Here is a 19,447-nt window from a genome sequence, read left to right as displayed (position 1 = left end):
TTCAGCCTTGGTGGATCTGTCAGAGCCACACAATAATGTTTCCTGTTCCTGCCTGTCAGGGTTGGATGATGAAGAAATACTGTCCAGATACACATGCTGGAGGGGGGGTGGTGGCACAGCATGGCATCACTCTTCAAATAAGCCTTGCCACACTAGAACTGATTATAATTTTGGCACTTGTTAGAAAACATATTGACATGCTGGTGGTTTGTATTTGTATGTGCATGTGGGTGGAGATTAATTAAATAAAAAAGAGCTAAATTCGAATATATTATATTGTGTTTGTGGCTGGGGATCGTTTTGTTCCAAGTGTGCTTCAAGGTGAGCCTCTTAGTTTTCTTTAAAGTTTCTGAGATCTGGATTAAACATCTCTGGATTTTAACTGATAACAATTAGTTTCTCATCATCATCATCATCATCTTCTTCTTCATAAAATCAGCATGAATGACTGAAGCCTGACTCAGAATGTTTGTTTGCATGACTCATGGCCTCCTTATGATTGTACTTTAAATCAGCAATTCAACTCCAGTGAGCTTTTATAGACACCCAGCATAATTTTGTGCATTTTGGTGGAGGGACTTTTCCCATAGAAATGAATAGCTGCATTTTTAACAGATTCCAAAATGTTCAAGAATGCAGGCATCATGCTGACTCAATGAATCATACCAGATCATGTTGGTTTAAATCACACTAAGTGGTTTAACCAAATTTTATGAGCATAAAGAAACACAAAGCAACAGCAAAATCTCTTACACTTTTTGTAGTAATGAATATTAATGAGGAAACGGGGGCGTGGCTAAATTCTGGTTTGTGAATAGAGGCTGCACTTGAGCAGTGGTGAGAAAATAAAGAGAGAGAGTTAGGGACTGTGCACTTGTCTGGTATGTGTGTGTGCGCATGTGTGATTTTGAGAAACAAAGCTGAAATGCAGAATTTTTTTTTACATTTAAACCCCTTTGTGAGTTACGCCTCGACTGTCTCCCATGTCCTCATTTCCCTGGTCGCACAATTGCATTATAATGAGGTTGTTCCACCTCTTTGAAAAAAAAAACCTGGACATGCTACTCGTAATTTGTTGACTAAAGCACTGTAAATAAATTTGCAATAGCTGTCGAAATCCAGCTCAATTCTGAGGGTTAATATGAGTTTTAAAATCATACAGTGTACCACCTGCATAAGCTCAATCACCCCCCAACGCCTAGTGAACACACCTTCTTGATGAAGGCCACCGAAAACGTATCCCACGAGATGATGCCATGGTCCATGAGTTCCACGAAGGCCGTCAGCGTGTAAGAAAGAATCTCTCCGAAGCTGCAAGAAACAAGATGACAGCCACTAGGTTCATGTCTACTTACTGATCTGATTTGATCTGATCTAGAGCACAAATAAGCCTCAGCCTTAATTGGGAAGGGGAATTTGCAGGAGGTATTAGCCAAATGCCATAAACAGACAGAAGCCACAGAGAGCTATGAGGCATAATAGGAGGCAAAGACAGCAAAGCCTCTAACTACTCTACAACACCATAGAGCAGAAACAGTCAGCAGGGGCGAGGCAACAGCGTTTCAGCAACATGACTGTACAGCACAATCTCGTGCAATTGCATTAAATTATTAGTCTGATGGGGAAGGGCATATTTCATCTTAAAAAAAAAAAAGCTCTGAAAAACTCTGAAGCAAAGCACAGAACCAGTAATATTCTGTACTTAGATTTAAACAAAAACAAGGAACTCTGAACGGTCTTAAACTTAAAATATATATATTATTACATTATAATACATTATGTGTGTTTTGTATCATATCTCCATTGCCACATCTTAACGTGCAAAGGATCACCGAATAAGTTTTAGGTCATAAATATAAAAACAGCTTTTAAATTCAACTTTACAGAATCAAGAGTGTCAACATATAACACGAAACTACACTACAAAATAAATAAATCAATAAATGAATGAATAAATAAAAAACAAGATAATGATTAAAACTAAGCCTGTACATGGTTAGAGATTGACAGGCTGGTTGATGGAGACAAGGTTAATCTGGAATTAGTCATTTTGTTAAGTGAGACATTAATATGAAATAGTGGTAAGTTAGATGCAAGTAAGCATTTGCACCTGGAATTGAGCAGCAGCCATAATCTTAAACCAATACAACATGGCTGGAAAATTTTAAGGGCTTTAAATAGACTACTCCCCGTGACCCGAGGTAGTTCGGATAAGCGGTAGAAGATGAATGAATGAATGAATAAATAGACTATGAATAACAATGTGCAAAAATTAAAAAATCTCTACTAATCAGTGTTTACACCTAAAGAATTTACAAGCACGTTATTTAATATGTTGGAGTCTTTTATTTCCTGTATTTAATTAAAGCTAAATTTACAGAAGGAGTCTCCAGTTTCAGCGCTTCTTTACCAGCTTTTCTGCCTTTGCCACTAGGTGTCACTCCATCCAGCGATTCACATTAGTGCAATCTCAAAAACTATTGATTGAATGTTGTAGGATTTATATAAAAATGAATGACTGTAACCAGCAGATAAACTAAAACGGGTCACCACCGCGATTTACATGATTTTGTTGATAAAACAAAATCATGTAAATCGCGGGGGTGACCCGTTTTAGTGATAACCTCAGTGATAACTTGTGATTATGTTTCTAGATCAGCACAACCTGTCTTGTGTTCTTTACAGAACAACTTGGCTTTACAAGCTTTTCATAAATCTGCTTTAAGTTATTGTCTGACATGAAAAAAGTCAAATACTGTAGTGATTTTAAGATGTGGAGAATTTCAACACAATCAAACAGAATAAAATTGACATCACATACTGTACACAACATCTAAAAGTAAAAGTTAGAATTATGTGCAAAATGATCCAAAACTTAACGTTAAATACAACTAGTTCACGTGTGCCAGGTGAGAGAAAGATCGTTAGTAGCTACATTTTAAAAAGCCTAAGTTGCCCAATACCACATGCAAACAGAAAACGTGCTGATTGAGTTATATGGTGGAAAAAGTAATCAAAACCATGAAACACATTAAAGACTGCTTGCGGCTGATGAGGGTGCCGTGATTTTCCCCATCAGTTTCAGCCAGATCATGCAGATCATGTGTAGGATTAGAGGAGGGGTGTCCAATTTTATCTGCAAAGCACCGGTGTGGGTAAAAGTTTTCATTCCAATCAAGCAAGAGACAAACCTGAGTCCACCATTCAAATTATTACGAGGTGTGGCTTCTGCTTGGTTGGAATGAAAACCTGCACCCTGAACGGCCCTTTCTGGAAAAGACTGGACACCCCCGGATTAGAGGTTAGAGAGAGTTTTTGTTATCCAGCTCAGGGTTGGGGGGCTTACCAGGGCTTCATCATCTTCTGTAGTTTCTGATACCGTCTGCAAAGATTTAAAAACTTTGACATCAGGGAGACAGCAAAATGAACAAAAACAAAATGGTCTGATCTACAGGGCTCCATCTGATAAAATGTGAAATTAGACAGTGCAAACATTTTTTTAAACAACATGAAAAAAAAAAAAGAGAATTAATGCAACTTTTACATCAAATCTGAAAAGTTGAAGATAAAGACATGGATCTTCTAAGCATGCAAAGCTGAGCAATTGAAAAAGCAGATCACTGCTCACCACAATCACAAGTCACAATACAATGCACATGTTCCGGCAAAACTAAGTGTTATAATACTGAAGGAAAAAATTATGTAGACATGTACATATTGGTGCAAAAAAATAAAGCTAAAATTGTACACATACACAAATACGCACTGCAAAAACAGAGCTGGAATAATATCATAAAAATTAATTTAACTATTAAAACATTATTATTATTAATATTATTATTCAAAAATAATAATTTATTTATTTACATCAGTATACACTAGGGATGTAACTGATTATTATGTGTGTTTGTCTGTGTGTGTGTGTGTGTGCATGTGTGTGTGTGGGAATGGTTCATATTGCATGTGGCTGAGACTATAAATATCTATCGGGTCTGGAATCCTAAGAAAAAAAAAATAACAAAAAAAATAAATAAATAAAAAATGAGCAGTTAGCTGAACATGAAAATGAAGAATGAGCTCAAATAAAGGTTCAGGTTTATGCCACAACTGCTTTACATCATTAAATTCTGAGTTATGGAGTACCAAACAGATACAGAGAGTGGTGCTGTGTTACACCCCTAGTATATACATGTAATAATGTAATAATTGAAAATGAAAACATGCTTTTCTGTTAGTCGTATAAAACCGATTGTGAGTGACTGTGTGACATGCCGTTCTTAAAGCAGAAGCACATCGTACATATGGCAGCACAATTGTTAGCCCACTGTCCTGCACTGTTCTCTCAGTTCGGCTCATGTGGCATGCACATTACTTAATAAAAGCCGAGAACCACTAGAGGGAGACTTCTTATTGCTCAACTTTCTCAGGCTTTCACACACATGCATGCTTTATGATGTCACCAGCACGGTTTCTGTGCCCTCGGGAGCACAGTCACGTCTCAGCCTCAAGAATAATTACAGCATGGTCAGTGCAGAGCAGGAATCTGTGGCAGGAATGTTGAGTCCTGGCCAATGTATGAACATACAGTATATGTGTGAGTGCATCGTGGTGCCTTTTGGTATGAAAGGACTGCACAGAAACCCACACAGAGACTCTCTGAGGGCAGGAGATGTTGACACAGAGCTGCTTTATGTATGGCGTGCCCATAGAAACCAATTCACAGTGGTTTGGAAATAGTTTCGGCAGGGAAAGCAAATGAGGTTAAAACAGAGGGGTAAAACAGACGAGTCGTCCCACTCCCTATATGGAAAGGAGCAAAGCTTTCTCATGAAGAACTAAAAGAAAATCTCCTCACCCAACACTCTGAATTAGAGCTCATAAACAAGCTGCCTTAGGTAAACATTTCTCCATCTCCACAGCAGCATCAAATTAGAAAACTATCTGCCTGGAAGACCTGACTGAAGAGGGGGAGAAAAAAAAAAAAAAAAAACATTCATCCTGCTCTCCTGCTCTTTAATGCTTGATGGGGGGAGGAATAATTAGGAGAGCGTGTAAGAGAAAACAAAAGCGTGATATACCGCCCCCACAGAGGCCACGCTGAGTGGCTCTATGCTGTCCTGAGGCTGACCCGCCTGAACGAGATACAGCCGGGCCTGGCGGAGGACAATCATTAACATTTAGAACCGTTTAGAGACACAAGAGCTTTATGAAGACACTGTAGTGCATCAGTCGAGATATGCATCATCACACAATCTCACCCTGTGTCAGTACCACAGACATCTCAGAAAGGGCTGTTAATACACTGCAAACACCCCTCTGAATTTTTATAATATAAAAGCTTTAAAAATGCATTTGAATATTGAATACCAGGATTTTACACATATGGGCTGTCGTACAAAATTAAGTATTGAGCAAAGAAACTAAAATCTGATAATAAACGTCAACATTTCCTCTGCTACGCCCACGAACACCTGCCATTTCAACTCATTTTAGATTTCTCGAATCTCAAATGGCTTCCTATTCTTTTATGCTCTCTAAAAAGGAGTGTACAAAGTCTATACAAAGGTCGAGTGTACTGTACATGCAATAGCATTTCAAACGTCGCCTTTTGAGTCTCTGATAAGTTCCAGGCTGAACCCCTGATTGCTTGCTATTCACTGAACATGCTCACTGCATAGGGTAGAATTCATTATATACCCAACAGAAGGATAACTGGAGGTCAGTTATAGTGTCAATCAGTTCCAGAGGGACTGCTACTCTATTTTGACTTCTACTCTATATGCTCACTAGATAGCGTAGAACTAAAAGTAGTAAACCAGTGAGTTGCTAAGATCCAGAGATTAAAACATTTTTTGATGGATTTAATATAAACATGCTCAATTCACAGAGTAGGACTAATCTGGGATTCAGCCATCATGAATATTACGAAAAATATGAAAAATATGGAGAACATGATCAGCATTAATTTATTTTAAGCATTCCTATCCTGCAATAAATTAAAAAAATAAATAATTGACATAATGAGCTTAAAATAACATTGAAAATTCCTTTCTTGCCTTTCAGCATTTAAATATAATCATTTTATCTAATGTGCTTATTCACTGGCTGCACTATATGTGACTGCTAGATTTTATTCCTCATTCCCTTCCTTTTTGCTTTCAATTGTTCCTGCTCTTTCTCCTTTTCTCTTCTTCGTTCCACAACTCGTCTCATTCGAACTTAAAACCCCGCTTGATGTTTCATCAATGCAGGTGATGTTGCAGTCGGATTACTGCAGGTGCCCCATGGGTCCTCTGTCAGACGAGGACTGCAAAGTTCCACCTCAGAGACCGTCTAGCCACACTTGAATTAGGACAGCCCACTAGGCCAAACCACACAACTGCAGAAACACTCGAACGCACACACATTCCTACTAAGAAAACAAAGAAAACTGAAATAGCAGAACGTGTTTCATGTCCTCAATGCTTCCTCTCTACTGTGAACTCACTTCTGGTCTCAAGACCTTAAAACCTTTTTTCACACAGCCTTTGCCGATCCGAAGTCAACGATTCCAAAGCTATACTCGTTCATAAAATAACAGTACAAGTCAGTGGGCCTTACAGCGTGACTCAAAAGCTTCAGTTCTGCTGCGTGGGCACAGCTGAAAATAAAAAGAAAAGGCAAGAATAGCAAGTTTAAGGGAAGGTTCACTTACTCTGTGCCACTCTCTACCATCTGGGTGAGCAGCAAGATACCATCCAGGTTGATGAACTCCTGGGCGAAGGTAATGTCTCGGGATGAGTTAGCCAAGTCCTTCAGAGCATCCAGTTTCATATCCAGACTGCCGCTTTGGATGCGCTCGTGCAGCTGCTGTGCCATCTGGGCCTGGGAGTGATGCCAACAGAGCAGACACATACATGCACATGTTACACACACACACACATTTATACAATATATTTATACCAACTCAGCAAAGTAGTAATACAGGACAAACTATATATATATATATATATATATATATATATATATATATATATATATATATATATATATATATATATATATAAATTTTATATATATATCAATTTTATATATATATATATCAATTTTAATTTTTTACTCCTGAAGTTATATTTTCAAGATATATTACAGTAGCAAGGAAATTCTAGGGAATACAATATGAGGAAGAAACCTAGAGAGGAGCCAGAGCCAGACTCAAAATGAAAACCAACTTCATCTGGGCAAGACTGGATAGTGTGATTATAAATCTTTTGAAGTTAAACCATCCAAAGGCTTTTGCACCTCTGAGATGACGATTGGATTACATATTGTAAGAATTCTCAGTTCTTGTTTAAAACAGCTGTTTCATTCTCATTAATGCTACTTCACATTTTCAGTCATGATATACCAAACGTATCTAGACCAAAAATAAACCAAACACCAACAAACTGACTATAACAACCTGGCTGGGCTAATATTATGGTTACTGCACACTCAAGGAGAATTCAAGGTCATGTCCCAAACCAAATACTACATATTGACATTCTGCACTGCTGGCTAGAGTGTATCATGTGCACTATGTTGTCTGATATCCAAATGGATCACAGAACCAACACGGAACACATAAGACGCACAGTCGCTGAAAACATTTGGTATTTCTTTTGATTGATTTTTTTTTTTTTTTTTTTTTACAGCTTTTAATATGTAAAATGGAATTTCTAAATTTTCCTCATTTTCTTCCATGAGCACCTCTAAGAAGTAGTTGCTACCCCTGTAAATGGGTGGCGAGTACACACTACTCAGAGCTTTCAACACTCAGCTGCTAGTAAAGCAACTGAGGGACAACAGCTGCAGCTGGGCCCTGATTCTAGCTCAAACCGTCATGCAAGAGTCTCTTGAACTGATGCTTCAAGCTTGAGCAGTCCAACCCATCCGCCACCACATGCTGGGGATAGAGACAGGTCTCCCAGGCTGAGTGTGTCCTCATGAATCCCCACCTAAAAAATATAACAATAACAACCCAAAACTCAGAAACTGCTTATCAGTTACTTACAGGTGACGTGGTCAGGCGTAGGATGGAGCCATTTTTTATGTTGTTGCGGTTCTGTGGATCAGAGAAGATGAAAGTTTGAGCATTTTCAAAACAATTGCACATATTTGCTCAGTAATTGTAGCTAGCATGACACCTTTTCAGTGATGTAGAAATTAGTGGAGTCTGCGTTTTGTAAGGCGTAGATTTCGGGGTTTGGCAGCTGCCACCTAGAACAAGGAAGATGTGAAGTACAGCTGAATGCATTTGCCCTTTGACTGATTTGCAGATATGAACTGTAACAGACCAAATGTAATTCAATCCACCAAAAGTAGAAGTTAATAATGAATAATCTCTTACCCATCACAGACTTCTTTAATGATTGCAGAGAGAGGTTTTTTCTGTGGAAAAACAGAAGTAGAAAATGTAGAAAAACACATTACATTTGAATAACAAAGAGCTGCTTACTAAAGCTACACATTTCATTTAACTTAAACAAAGACAATGCAGAGAAGATGATCAGAACCAGGGATGCACCCAACCTTTTTTCCAGACAAAGAATGAAAACATTCTTCATGTGCATCCTCATCTCCTCAACATCCTCATTTTTAATGAGGGATGCCGTTAATCATTAATCAAGGACTTCACTAGACATTTTATTTAGCTCTGACTATGTGCCCATGGCTTACACAGTGACCTTGATGTGTTCAGTTACTGTGAAGCACTCAAACTTTCCTCTTTTTTTTTTGCACACACACTGACCTGGTCTATTTCCATAAGTTTGGGGAAGGCCCCTGGCCACTCGATGGCCACTTTCAGGATGTCCGCAGGGGGCGGCATGGCTGCAATATAAGGCGTTAAATGCCTCTTACAGCTGCCTAGCGCTCATTCACACCTGTGTGAGAGAGAGAGAGAGAGAGAGAGAGAGAGAGAGAGAGAGAGAGAGAGAGAGAGAGAGAGAGACCTTAAGTTTGTGAAGTACATATTTGTTCAGAGAGCAAAACCAAGCTGGTGTGTACATAAATAACATATGCAGACGTTAATGCGTCTACCCGTGTTCAGTGAATTTTTCATACACGTGAAAAATCTACAGCAATTTCCATATGCAAGCGTACATCTTTACATGATGCCAATCAGTGCTCAGTTATTATTAAATTCAAAAGAAATACAATCAGAACTAACCATTCAATCAGGACAAAAGAAATCCTGCTGTGTAAAAGGAGGAAGAAGTAATGCTACAACTTAAAAAATTCACTTCACAACTGCTAGTTTCTTCTCTGTTTACAGAGTGACATCAAAAAAACACAACCACACCCACTGAGGTCACCGTCTCAGTTAACCACATTATGTTGTTACATCTAGAACGCTGGCCATGCTAAATGCTTTTTGGAAAGGAAATCATCAACATTTGTGTAATCACTAATGTTAGCTGGCTAGCTTGTTGCTAATGTTGCTGGCTACTGTTGCTGCTGTACTGTTTAAAGTTCTCTACAGTAGGACAGACCAACTCGGCCTGGCATCCATTTTTTGCCTATTCTAATTTCCGTACACAAGCGCACATCATTGCATAATGTCATGCCATTTAACAGATGCGCTTATACAGTAAATAAGAAATCTGATTGACACAGACATAGTGTGTTAATCATTCCACCCAGTCCTCTCTTTTCCATGAGTGTGAACCTGTTTACATTTTTGAATCACCCCTTTTACAATGTATTTTTGTTGTGTCAAAACAAGAAGGCTTCCAGTCAGTGTAGTAGGCATCAATGCGGTCTATTCAAATATGCCAACCATGACTCATCCCATAATAATCTCCACAGACATTTCAGAGGGCCAGTTGCCAGGGTTGCTGTTGCATCATTAGTTGCATCCATCATTCCAAGGAGGATTTCTGGGTAATCTGGGTAACTGTTTCTTTGTGAAAGTGTGTAGATAAACAGAGCTCACGTTGGCTGTTTTGCTCCCAGTGGCTAGAAGAACAGATCTAGTGCTTACTGTGATTTAAAGCACATAGCCATTGGCACAACACCACTCGGCTCAACTCTTCTCTACTCCAACCCCACCAGTTTCCCCCCTGGACAGCATCAGATGAGCCTTTCTCTCCCTCACGCCTTGCCTCTGTGTGTGATCTATATGAATGTAGGATCAGAATAACATTAGCCTTCTTGGAGGGCCTTGACCTTCTTCACGCACATGTACAAAGCTCTAGGGAACAGTCTGGAATAAATGAGGTGATAAATTTCAGTGGCATGCTTGTGTTATGTGCTTGTGTCATGGTATAAGATTAGTTACCATAAAGAATCATGCCATGATATAATGCTGGGGTTATACTTGATGAACAACACAATGCTGTATATTCTTTACTTACACTGCATTGTGCTTCAATCACTATTCACGTCATTAAGACACTAAGACATTTACTCTGTTGTAATTCTTGAAAAATCAGTTTGGTAAAAATAATTAGGTTCTAGAATAGTTTTATATATAATTTATTTACAAGACTTGCTAATCTGATGCTAAATCCTACACTTCAAATAATATAACTGCAATAGGATATGGTAATATTATTTACAGATTAAGCACATTTAAAGATCTATTAAAAACAGTTCTCAAAATCTTAAACAAATGTAAGTAGATGTACAGTAGCAATTCAATAAAGCCAAAAAAAATAATGCATTATAAAAGAAGGAAGAGGTAATACTGTGTTTATGACAAAGTTACAACGTGTAATTCCCCATGAACAACTAGTAAAAACCCCAAAGAAATTCCCTGGAATGCTTCTCAAGGTCTAGTTCCTTATTTTGTTAACAGAGTGACATCAATTCAACACGGCCATGTCAACTGTGTCCAGTGTCTTGATTAAACACATTATTTTGTTAAAACTAGAACAGTGACCATGTTTTGAGAAGGAAATCATCATCAACATTAGTCATCACTAACGTTGGCTAGCTAGCTTGTTGCTAACGCTATATGCTATTGTCCACTGGTTAGCTTGTTGTTGCTGTAATGAAAGTTGCATGAATGTTTGAAGTTCCCTACAGTAGGAAAAAATACTAGTACCCACTCAGGCCTGTGAATGTAAAACTCATTTTGAGAAGGCATCCATTTATTTCTGCTTCACAGATTAAATGTGGCAAAAATGAAACCATTGCAATTTGCAAACTACTGCTTACAACGTACCACAAATACAGAATAAGTGCTTAGCATACTTAATACAGAAACAACATCTGTGAAGGCTGCATGAAGACAAAAAGAACTCTGAAAGCTTTACAAATTATTCTCTGCAGTTTTGTATCGGCCATCGGGCATGAATGCTCCAATCACAGGCTTTGTCATGTAGCATGTACATCTGCAGAATTTGTCCAGCTGCCACATGACAAGCTTATGCACGACGCCTGTTTGCAATGTGATTCAGATTGTTTTTGGAAGCTAGCTGAATATCATCTCTGCATAAAGTATTCCAAGGCCATTGGTTTGTGCCTAAAGTAGTCTAAGGTGCATTATGGGAAGCTTTAGCACTTTTTTCTGTTTAGGAGTCATATTGATTTCAGCTCAGTTTTGTGGGTATGACTCAAGGTTTCTACACCAGATCATTTAGGGGTATCAGAAGAGCAAACATGTTAAACCCTTAGGATCCTAGATAGAATCATGTAAACAAAGGGTTCCTTATCAAGACTTTTGATGATTGGCTGTTCTTGGCTTTAGTAATAGCTTTTGTGATAATGTTTGTCCTCTACAGACGTTTTACATAGAACCTTTAAGGGTTTCTTCCTAACAGGAAGCCTTTGAGACATTTTAGCTTATTAAAGAAGATCTACTCACAGAGCCTTTTCTGAAGGATGCTACATATGGTTTCCCTAGAGAGACAACCCAAAGAATCAATTAGGATGCTAGATGCATTTTTCTATGGTTTTAGAGTTTAGAGATAAGCGCTCTAAAGCTTCCTAATAAAGTTAAGGTTGGAGTTAAGGGCTTTAAAGCTTCCCAATAAGGTTAAAAATCCTCTTATAAGGAAAAATAAAAGAATTGTTCTATTGGTTCTATGAAGAATTGTTAAAGGCTCCAGTAAAGTGACAAACCAAATGATGCATGCCGTTTTCTTTGGTGTTGGGAGCAAAACAGAAACACTGGTTCATGATGAAGGTCCAGGATTTGTCATTAAGAGAAGCAGGGATGCGTTTGTTTGTGGTCCACCATCAGGAGAATGAGCTCATGAAACCCTGTGGTTTATTGATTGTCCCTCTCTGGACGCTGAGTCAGTGAACTAGAATGTCTGAGTCTCCCCAAACAGACATTGGGAAAAGCTCTTAAGCTGTTGTTTAGAGAGGGTAGAGGTGTGTGTGTGTGTGTGTGTGTGTGTGTGTGTGTGTGTGTGTGTGTGTGTGTGTGTATTGACAGCAGGAGATTAAGCAAGCTGCAAGCTAACAAAGCTTCATGTGATCATGGTGTAATGTTGTAAAGGGTTTGGGGAGAAAGGCTTCAGAAAACACATCCGTTCTGTTTTTCTGAGCTAACTGGTGTGTACTGATGCTGTAAAAAGTGTGAAAGACTCTTCTAATGTTAGAGCTTATCACATTTCTCATAGCTAAATGCTCATAGCTAAATCCTGACAAGAATGATGGACAGGTCAGACCCTGTGTTCTCTCTCATACAATTTATTTCCTAAGGTAGAATTGGCTATGGCACTGGGTCCTTTTTTTTGCCAAGAAACTAAACAAGCCTGAGGTCACTTCTCCATTCTAGGAAAATTTGTTTTTACCACATGGGCTGCTAATACGGCTAAGGAAAATACAAGGATGTGGTAAGCGACCACACGGCCCTGTCTGAGGTAACACATTTTCAGCAAGCTTTTAAAAGAGAGTAAGTGAATGCAGCAATGTCTCATATTTGCAGTATTAACAGACATACATTTTTATATAAAAACAAACACAAAAACAACAATAATCCCTTTTATATATATTCTTTTATTAAATAAGTAGTTTTCACAAAATAATTATGAGCTAGTTATATGCAATGTACAGTGGTCACAGCCTGATTAACTCTTCAGATAATCAGCACATCTATTTGTAAGCTACATAAGGTAGACAATGACTGACAGGCAAAAATCTAAAAAAGTAACCTGATGTGTGTATGGACCTGGTTTACTTAAACAATTTTTATACTTAATGTGCTAAAAATAGCCATCTTACTAAATTAATTCTATTGCACAACTTTAGGCTAGTTCAAGTATTACAGACATTGTAAAAAAAAAAAAAAAAAAAAAAAAAAAGTATGTTCAGACGCCCTAATCCAGAGCGACATTTTTCTCATTAATACAACTGAGCAATTGAGGGTTAAGGGCCTTGCTTAGGGACCCAGGTGTGGCAGATTGGAGAACCTGGTGTTTGAACTCAAACTGTGGCTAGGAGTAACTTACTAAGTCTTTAGCCCTGTCTTTGTTTTATGTAGCACCTTGATCCTGGAGAAACGTTGTCTCATTTCACTGTGTACTGTAACAGATATATATGGTTGAAATGACAATAAAAGCTTCTTGACTTGACTTGACTTAAACTCTTCAAATAATCGTATCTGTATTTCAATTTAAACCCAAAATGGTTGAGGTCTCTCCCTCTGTCTGTCTCTCTCCCTCTGTCTGTCTGTCTCCCTCTCCCTCTGTCTGTCTGTCTCCCTCTCCCTCTGTCTGTCTGTCTCCCTCTCCCTCTGTCTGTCTGTCTCTCTCCCTCTCCCTCTGTCTGTCTGTCTCCCTCTCCCTCTGTCTGTCTGTCTCCCTCTCCCTCTGTCTGTCTGTCTCCCTCTCCCTCTGTCTGTCTGTCTCCCTCTCCCTCTGTCTGTCTGTCTCCCTCTCCCTCTGTCTGTCTGTCTCCCTCTCCCTCTGTCTGTCTGTCTGTCTCCCTCTGTCTGTCTGTCTGTCTCCCTCTGTCTGTCTGTCTGTCTCCCTCTCCCTCTGTCTGTCTGTCTGTCTGTCTGCCTCTCCCTCTGTCTGTCTGTCTGTCTGCCTCTCCCTCTGTCTGTCTGTCTGTCTGCCTCTCCCTCTGTCTGTCTGTCTGTCTGCCTCTCCCTCTGTCTGTCTGTCTGTCTGCCTCTCCCTCTGTCTGTCTGTCTGTCTCTCTCCCTCTGTCTGTCTGTCTGTCTGTCTCTCTCCCTCTCTGTCTGTCTCTCTCCCTCTCTGTCTCTCTCCCTCTCTGTCTCTCTCCCTCTCTGTCTGTCTCTCTCTCTCTCTGTTTCTCTGTGTGTGTCTGTGTGTGTGTCTCTCTCTCTCCCTCTCTGATTTTTTTTAAACATCAACCCTAAAACTATGTTAACTATGTTACCCAAAACAGGAAATGACGAAAAACTAACTCAGAAATGTTACCACTGGACAGTGAATTCTGCCTCTGTCAGTGCCTCAACCTCAGCTGCATCTCTCCATATCTCAACTAAATATCTGTGCAAGATGAATATTCTAACAAATTTAGTTGATTCTATTTCTTAAATTAAAAAACAAAATAGTACTCTAATTTAAACCACCATGACCCTTACTAATCAGTTGCTAAAAGTGTTTTCACTTTCTGTCTAAATACTCGAGTCAACAATTTCCTGTTGTACCATAACTCAAAGAAACAAAGAAAAAAATGTTCTGTATGCAGGGCATGTCATATTGCGGGAATACCTGTAGACAGAGCCGCTCTCATATGCAGGCAGGCACAAGATGTACTGTACTTTAATCACTGGGCTCTCAGAGCAAGCATTCACACCAAAAAGGTGAGCTGACTGCTTACTGCAATGCTCAAGAGCTATGAAAGTCTGCTTTTGTACATCAATAACCATAAGAAACATTTTCCTGGCATCACTACAATTCCCATTACTAGACATGAACTCAAGGCTCAAGCAGCTCAGAGCCAAGAAAATACTAAAATGTGAAAATGCTTAGACATGAATGATTAAACATAGCAGAATGTATAAATTCATGTTCAGTGTCCCATGAGCTTTATTTCTGACTGCTTGTACATGGAAAACTTGACAAACTTTATTTACTAAAAATAAATAAAATTTTAAAATTATTTAAATAATTAATTAAAAAGAAGAAAAGGTGCACCCCCATTCTTATTTTATGTTGTGAACAATCTCATCATATTTATTTCCAACGATGATCAGTATGTGCTCTATAACAGTATCTCCCTGCTGTTATTAGACTTTACAATCAAAGCTGCTCCCAGTGAACCAGTGATATACACAGGATTACTGTTTAATTGCAATAATAAGAATAACAAAGTATTTTAAACAACACGTGCAATAACAGAAATTTTTTTAAACGTGCAATATTACCTGTGTGCAATATGTCTGTTAGCGTAACTACTTACTCGTGGTCTCTTTTTTTCTTCTTTGTATTTATACATTGTGTTGTGTATATACTGTATACTAGAGATGAGCCGGATACTCTGAAACGAGTTGAAACGAGTATCCGGTACGGATAAAGCACTTCTGCCGAGTACGAGTATTATCCGAGTAATACGAGTCAATATCTGTGCTCGGATTGAATGAAAATCATCATTGGGTAGCTGATTGTGTCAGCGTTCTGTGATAGGCTAGTCACAGAGCCCAGCCCCTACACACATACAGATGTATTGTGTTGCTGTGTCTCGCTCTGCTCACTCACAGTCACACACAGAACAGCTCTCTGTCTCTCCCTCAGTCACTCAGGTTCGCGGGTCTTTTCCGTTAACGTTTAGGGTTTCTTCAGCTTTTTACTTCGGGTTGTAATGTTAATAATACGTACTTACTAACCAGTAGAGTTCTGGTAAACGTGGGTTCGTTCAGACGTGGTGCTTGCTTGGTAGAATGCGACTCGCATTGCGTCTCTGCCTGTCGGAGATTTTTTTTTCTTTTTTAAACCTTCAGCTGTCTCTAACCAGTAACCAGACACTGTGTGTCTGACACGTTTTTGCTGTATTTCATAAAAACATAAAAGGTAGTAAGCTAGTGTTATAAATATTACAAATTAATTATTACCGGTTAAATCCCCGCCCATTTCAAGACAAGCCCCGCCTACTTCCGGGTTAGGCCCCACCCACGCAGAGTACGGATACGGATACAGATAATTCATATGGTTAACATATGGTTATGGTTATCATATGATACAGATAATGCTGTACTCGCTCATCCTTACTGTATACTATATTATGTCTTTATTTATTTTTTTTATCTATTTGCATTTCTTTCTCTTTGCTGCTGTAACAGGGAAATTTGCCCATTGTGGGATGAATAAAGGTATATCTTATCTTATCTTACATATGCAAAAGGGCTGCTATTGTGTAAATATCGACACAGACCTGATTTGGCCGCAGGTATTCACAGACTGCGAGTGTGATACTGTTACAGAATTAATTAGTAGAGTGTTGTTTTATTGCAATACCAGCTTTAGTGGCTATTTAAAACATTCACTTAAAATTCAGCTTATATAAACAAAAAAATAATAATTCTGTACAAATTTACATATTTATTTTATTGGGTCCATCTACAAAATAGGTGTTAAGTTTGCATTGTTTATTGTCATAAAATACAGTTTGACTGAGTGTAGTAAGTACAATAAGTGTGTAACTGTTTCAACATAATAAACTATTGCTAGAACTGAAATTTTAGTTTTTGGACATCAGTCAGCTACTTATCACTGAACTAAATCTAATCTAAAGACTTACTGACCCTTTTGATCTCAAGAATATATGCATCAAATTACATCTGGGCTACTGGTTATCCATTTCAATTTATAGTTCAGGATTTCCCCGGTGCTGAGAACACCTAAAACTGTATGAGAGTTTGAGTTACACTGGTGCCAAGCTAAATGTGCACAACAGTGGCTCAGAAAACGAGACCAATGTATTAAATTCCTCGTCCAGCTTTATCACCTCACAAAGTGTTAAAATAACTCTTTTTACCGGAAAGGATGGAAGCAACTCTTTTTACCGGAAAGGATGGAAAGCAAGTTGGTTGATGTCAGGGACAGGGATTTAATTTCTTCAGTGAGCAGAAAGGATTTTATGGTGAAGTTTCAGCTCAGTAATTCAGGCAGGCAGTACATGCGATCCTTCTCCCCAGGGAGAATTGAGGACACACCATGTTGGCAGTTTAGACACACTAAAGCACTTCCATAGAGCTACCATTTCCACAGGAGATTTTAAGAAATAATTGACGCATGCTGGCATGCGCTCTAAATCTGATGGAAGGAATCTTAGAATTATGTAAAGATGGCACACAGCAGACATAAATAAACATGTTCATTAAAAGTTATTTCAGAATATGAGCATGTTCATACTTGGTTTAATGAGTAGCATTTATGTCTTACTGTGTGTAAAGACAGGAAAGGGGGTTGGTTAGCCATCTCTCACATCCTATATGGATTTCAAAGCCCCTTTAGGCGATGCATTTGACACCTCCACAAAGAGACCGGCTGTGCACTGAGAACATGGTGAGCACTGCTACAAAAGACCAGGGACCTTTATCTCAGCTTGGGAAACAAAAGCTTAGGATATAGCCACTGGCTCATTACTACTCAATCCTGCTCTCATTTCACTCTCACACACCTGCAACACACATCCGAGAAAACACATTCGATATGCTATTGTTTTGATTAACACAGGCGCTAGAGTCGGTTTAGTCTGTGAGTCCAAGTTCTCAAGGTTAAAGGAGGAGCCTTCGTGCATTTTGTTCATTCAGCAAACAAACCAAACCAAAACAAAACAAAGCTGTGCATGACAGGCTAAATGATCCAAAGCAGCAGAACACATGGTCAAGGTGGAAAAAGAAGAAAAGTATAACATGTTAAGCTCTGGAGACTAAGAAATAGGCTAAAAGACAAGATTTAATAAGCATATACAATTGTCTTATTACAAAAATACTAAGCTGAAGTGTTCAAAAATGTTTTCTAATATTTCTTAATGATATGACTGAAATAGAGATCAAAATTAAAACCAGATTAAGCCAAAGAATTTATTGAGACTGCTCGACGTAACTTAAAACCGCTGAGGTACGCCGACGTTTCATACGAGCAGAAAGATGCGGTCTCAATGCTCAATGCTCATCCTCAATGTCACCTCAATAAACTTTGATTAAACACATATAATGTTACACCACAGTGCTGTTAACTCCGGCTTTATGGTTTCTTGGTCAAAAAAAAAAAAAAAAAAAAAAAGGTATATTAATCAATTTAATTGTAATTATATAAATATAGGGTTTTTTTTGAGGAATTCATCCCTTTTTACACATGAGATTATAGAAAAACAATTAACTACAGATTGAGAACTAGATTGAGAAGCCAGGTCATAGGACATTGAGAAGCCAGTCATAGCCGTGTGATAGTCTAAGCCACTCTACAACTTATTTGTTATAATAGGAAGAGAAACAAGAGGAAAAGAAGGATTTAAATAGCCTGTAGTGGCTGTGTGGATGCATAAAAAGAAAAAAAAAAATGTTAAGTATTCATTTTCTGTAAAAACAAATCAAATAAATCTATTAATCAAAAGATAAATAAACAGTTAAGGGGCAGAACAGAAGGCTCTTGCAGTTGGGCCTCGACAGGCATCCTTGTTTCACCAACATGCTCTAGCTCGGTTATGTAGTAACCAGGATATCCTGTCAGATGACTCCACCAAGGCTCTCCATCTCAGCACTTTACACTTCAGTCTACTACAATTCAAATCTCCACACAGCAACTGCAGCTTTAATCTTTATTCAATCTACCGTGCAGAACTACTCATGCTTATGTTAGCATACATTTAAAAATAATCCATGCTGGACTGATTCAGATGCACAGATGTGTGTGCAGAATTGTTAGATGTGCTCAAGTGTATAAAATGTGATTTATTTAAATGTAATTTTTATGAATTCGCTCAAATACTATAAATAAAGAGCGGATGCTTGATATTTAAAAAGAAAGGTGGGGGCTTCAAAGCAAAAAATATAATACTAAGAAAAGAACAGATGCTTGTTACGGAAATAAACTGCTGAATAGAAGAATAAATGTGGACGTGCTAGACTGGGTTTTAAAAAAAAAAATAAAAAAATGTAAAAAGAAAAAGAAAAGAAAGTCCAGTGTGATGCAGTGGAGGTAGGGTCAGGTCAGGCAAAGTACAGCAGGATATGAAGGACTAATAATAAGAAGTGCCTAATCTGCCAGAGGCAACACCCTAAAGCCCTGAAACCTCTGCTGTGAGATAAAGAAAAACTCACCCGGAAACCTTCGCGCCAGGCTGCTCGCTCCTTCTTCTTTAAGCCGATTAGTGCCAGGAAACACAGAATTGCAGATTCTGCTCAGATATACATCAACACCAAGGCAGCACAAGCTACTGCAGCCAAACAGCAAACAGCTTCCAAGCATAAAACTTTCTTTCTATGTGGCTAAGGCGAGCAAGAAAAGTAAAAAAGAAAGAAATGAACAGAAGGAGGAAGTAGGCGTTCTTCAGAGGA

General features: G+C 38.5%; 1 protein-coding gene across 3 annotated transcripts in view; it reads right to left on the bottom strand.

Annotated features, from left to right (window-relative positions):
• elmo1 (engulfment and cell motility 1 (ced-12 homolog, C. elegans)) overlaps window positions 1-19,447 on the bottom strand; it is a 77,895-nt gene that overhangs the window by 37,375 nt on the left and 21,073 nt on the right. The window contains exons 1-8 of one of the 3 annotated variants that reach the window (XM_060896899.1): window positions 19,211-19,431; window positions 8,771-8,903; window positions 8,369-8,409; window positions 8,166-8,238; window positions 8,033-8,083; window positions 6,695-6,864; window positions 3,347-3,382; window positions 1,212-1,311 (exon numbers count right to left, since the gene is read on the bottom strand). In XM_060896899.1, the coding sequence (XP_060752882.1) occupies window positions 1,212-1,311; window positions 3,347-3,382; window positions 6,695-6,864; window positions 8,033-8,083; window positions 8,166-8,238; window positions 8,369-8,409; window positions 8,771-8,848 (549 nt within the window). In that variant the 5' untranslated portion in view covers window positions 8,849-8,903; window positions 19,211-19,431. Of the gene's footprint in view, window positions 1-1,211; window positions 1,312-3,346; window positions 3,383-6,694; window positions 6,865-8,032; window positions 8,084-8,165; window positions 8,239-8,368; window positions 8,410-8,770; window positions 8,904-19,210; window positions 19,433-19,447 lie in introns of those variants that run through there. The other 2 variants (XM_060896900.1, XM_060896901.1) reach the window with 2 other exon arrangements.

The sequence above is a fragment of the Tachysurus vachellii genome, chromosome 21 (genome assembly GCF_030014155.1).
Source record: "Tachysurus vachellii isolate PV-2020 chromosome 21, HZAU_Pvac_v1, whole genome shotgun sequence".
Lineage (NCBI taxonomy): Eukaryota > Metazoa > Chordata > Actinopteri > Siluriformes > Bagridae > Tachysurus > Tachysurus vachellii.
The sequence above is the reverse complement of the archived record's forward strand: the minus strand, read 5'-3'. Positions and strand labels throughout refer to the sequence as shown.